Source organism: Photinus pyralis, unplaced genomic scaffold (genome assembly GCF_008802855.1).
Source record: "Photinus pyralis isolate 1611_PpyrPB1 unplaced genomic scaffold, Ppyr1.3 Ppyr1.4_LG1, whole genome shotgun sequence".
Taxonomy (NCBI): domain Eukaryota; kingdom Metazoa; phylum Arthropoda; class Insecta; order Coleoptera; family Lampyridae; genus Photinus; species Photinus pyralis.
This window is the reverse complement of record NW_022170249.1, coordinates 823742-827072: the sequence shown is the minus strand read 5'-3', so window position 1 is coordinate 827072 and position 3331 is coordinate 823742. Positions and strand designations below refer to the sequence as shown.

Sequence of the window (3331 nt, the reverse complement as noted above, 5' to 3'; positions counted from 1 at the left end):
TACCTTCTGTCTCTTCAGGCGGTAAGACTGGAACTAGCTCATCCAGATCGCCTTCGCATTCTGCATCGTATCCTATCGTCGATGTTGGAGCACGACCCTTCACATTGCTGGCACAGTTTTGTGCAAAAATTAAGTTTTTTGTTGATTACTTGTTTATTCCTCGACTTCAAGGTAGGTACTGGGCGCTTTTGTGAAAATTCAAAAAATCGTGGTTTTTTTAGCGAACTCTAGTGCGGGTACCGCTTATCGTTAAATAAAAGCTAAATAATGTATTTTGTAGAAAATTTTATTTACTTTAATTTTGTATAGGGCGCCCATCTTTAAAAAACGTACGTTTTTGAGATATAAGCAAAAAACTGAAAAAAGTACTGAATAATTCCAATTTTTTTGCGTATTTCGGTATGAAGCCGACTTCCTACAAGGCAGCAAACAATAAATTCGGATGCAGCACATTCGATAACATATGAGGAGCAGACTTGCAAAACGCAGTTTGTCCAAATTTTAAATTTTTCAACTGAAGGTGGCGTTGCAATATACACTTGAATCTCTATCGTTTCATATAATATTGGATGTCCAAATCGCATTATGTCCCACTTGAAATGTGTTGTGAAATTCACTTGGACATGCAAAATGCATTTAGTCCATCGACATTAGACAAACAAATAGCATTTTGTCCGTGAGACGAACAAAACGCATTCAGTCCAGCCGTAAACACGCTGTTTTTATAACCTAACAGTTAGGTTACTGCTCTTAGTGTCGTTTCGGTTTATTTTGCAGTATTGTGTGTTTAGTTTGCATCTTTTTCGCAACGTTTCAATTACAATGGAATCTGCAGATGGGGAGCATATTGTTGGTGATTGTGACCGTGGTAGCCGGAAACGACAAGCAAATTTAACATCCAGGGAGAGAAAGAAGCAAGTCAGATATTCAAAACCATGATCCTGATTTACAACAATTTAATATAGTTTGTAATCATAAGAATAATCCAAAACTGCAGTGTGGGCAAGTAGGGCGAGATGATATACTTAAACCTCGGGAAGTTTTTTACAAAAATCCCAATAAAGTTATTCAAGATGGAATATTAGCCAGTAACATTGAGTTGGATATCCCTAAACGAAAAAGAGCTCGCAAATCTGATGGAAAACCGCACTCCTTGTCTGCAAAATATCATGTAAGTATAAAAGTACATACGTCGTTTTTGATAAAAGACTCCATGTTTTGAGTCTTACATACGTCGTGTTTCATCAACAATTTGGTGCAACCATTTTTTATGTTGGAAAGAATATTAAAGTTCTCGAGCTTTTGTTGATCTTTTACTGCTTTTTTCACTTAGTAGGTGTGTTATATTCGAATTTTTACAGGTATATATCAGTCGACAAAAAGTACAAATTTGTCAAAAGTTTGTAATGGCTGTATACAACGTTTGTCAAAGGAGACTAAACACAATTTGCAAGAAACTCCAGGCTGGGGAGGAAATTATAAAAGAAAAAAGAGGAGACGATAGACGAGCTTTTAAGTTTGTAGACAAATTGGATGCTGTAAAGTCGTTCATTAGTCAATTACAAGGAAAAGAGAGCCACTATGGAAGACAGAAGTCTCGACGGATCTACATATCTTCGGAGTACAACATTTCTATTCTTTGGCAGTTATATAACAAAAACTCACCAGAAGGTTTAAAAGTGAATTACAAGTACTTCAGTCGGGTGTTCAGTAAATATTTCAATATTGGATTCGGCAGTCCTGCTACTGATGTTTGTAGCTATTGTGTAAGAACACAAACCAAAATAAGTATGTCTCAAAGCTCTTCTGAAAAGCAGAAAATATCCACTGAACTGAAAGTACACAAATTTCGTGCCACACAATTCCATAAGTTAATGAAAACTGAAGTGCCTAATACAGTTTCGTACTGCTTCGACTTACAGCAAGTTCAGGTATTGCCAAAAGTACCTATTCAAGAGGCATTTTACGCTCAACAGCTGTCAATATATTTTTTTTGCGTTACCAAACTCAATTGTCAAGAACCAATATTTTACACGTGGATGGAACACCAAGCAGGAAGGGGGGCTACTGAGACATCATCTGCCATTATTGATTTTTTAAAAAGAACTGAATTTCCTGAAGATGCGACGAAGATCCGTTTTTTTGCCGACGGCTGTGGGGGGCAAAACAAAAATAGTCACGTCATACATGCTTTGATGTTTTGGCTCCATACGTCAGGCGAAAAAATAAAGGAAATAGAAATTATATTTCCGATCAGAGGTCACTCTTATCTTCCTGCCGATCGAATCTTTGGACGCATCGAAAAAATATTAAGGTCCCACAGTCTCATAAAAACTCCAGACGCATATTGGGAATTGTACACTAAAGTGGGCGAGGTACGAAAACTTGGGTCTGATTGGAATCTGCTTGATGTAAAAAATATGCTGCAGTGGCTCAAAAAAGTGAATGGCATAAGTTCTTGCCGAAGATTTTTTATTAAAAAGAATGTTTCCGCCAACAATATTTTAGTGAAAAGTGAAGTACTCTATCGCACTGATACAAACAAATTCCAATCTTTACTAAAACCACGCACACGATTCGACCAGGTAGTCGTGCCATGGCTACCTTTGGGACATCAGATAAAGAAAAAAAAAATAGACAGTTTAAAAAAATTATTAGAATCATTATCTGGAGAAAAGTGGAACAATGATCCAGAACTGGCATGGTTAGTTCCAATTTTTGAAGAACAACGTGAAGATGGGGAAATAGAAGCAAATGAAGAATGTGAATGTAACGACATGGAAGAGGTTAATTTCATTTAAAGTTTGTAAATAATACAAGTAAACGTTATCGACAATATGTTTGTTTCATTTCCAAATTTATTATACCCAGTGATCTGTTGGATGGACAATCAAAATGCTGTTTGTCAACTAGTGACCTGCAAATAGCATTTTGTCCAACAGTTTTTTTGAAATAGTAAAGCCACTTTGGCTTTTTCCAGTCTGCAAATTTAGTAATTTCTCATGCTATTTTTAATAGATTTTTTAATACCAAACGCAAGTCCGTAAGTAACTCGTATTGTACGTAGTAGTTTTTTGTCATTCCTGAAAATTTACAATTTTGGACAAAACGCGTTTTGCAAGTCTGCTCCTCATATAAAACCGTTGATAAAAAAACTTCCGCAATTTTGTTCCGAAAACGGTAGTTTTAAACACGTATTTACTGGACTATTTCTCCAATTTTTGTTCGGTTTCGTGAATGATTTTTATAATGTTATGAAAATCCCAAAAAACATTCAGTTTTATCAACCACGTCTTAGAAAAAAAAGTCTGTAAGTCAACTGGGCAATCTT

At 35.9% G+C, this 3331-nt stretch overlaps 1 protein-coding gene across 1 annotated transcript; it reads left to right on the top strand.

The window, feature by feature from the left end:
- Positions 1-1038: 1038 nt before the first annotated feature.
- On the top strand, positions 1039-3124 carry LOC116161587. Its single transcript, XM_031475019.1, has 2 exons — positions 1039-1171; positions 1362-3124. The coding sequence occupies exon 2, from the start codon at positions 1407-1409 to the stop codon at positions 2799-2801; it is 1395 nt and encodes a 464-aa protein (XP_031330879.1). The 5' UTR covers positions 1039-1171; positions 1362-1406; the 3' UTR covers positions 2802-3124.
- The last annotated feature ends 207 nt before the right edge of the window (positions 3125-3331 follow it).

Excerpts from the sequence above, each read along its gene's own strand:
- LOC116161587 (XM_031475019.1), top strand. The coding sequence starts at position 1,407 with ATGGCTGTATACAACGTTTGTCAAAGGAGACTAAACACAATTTGCAAG.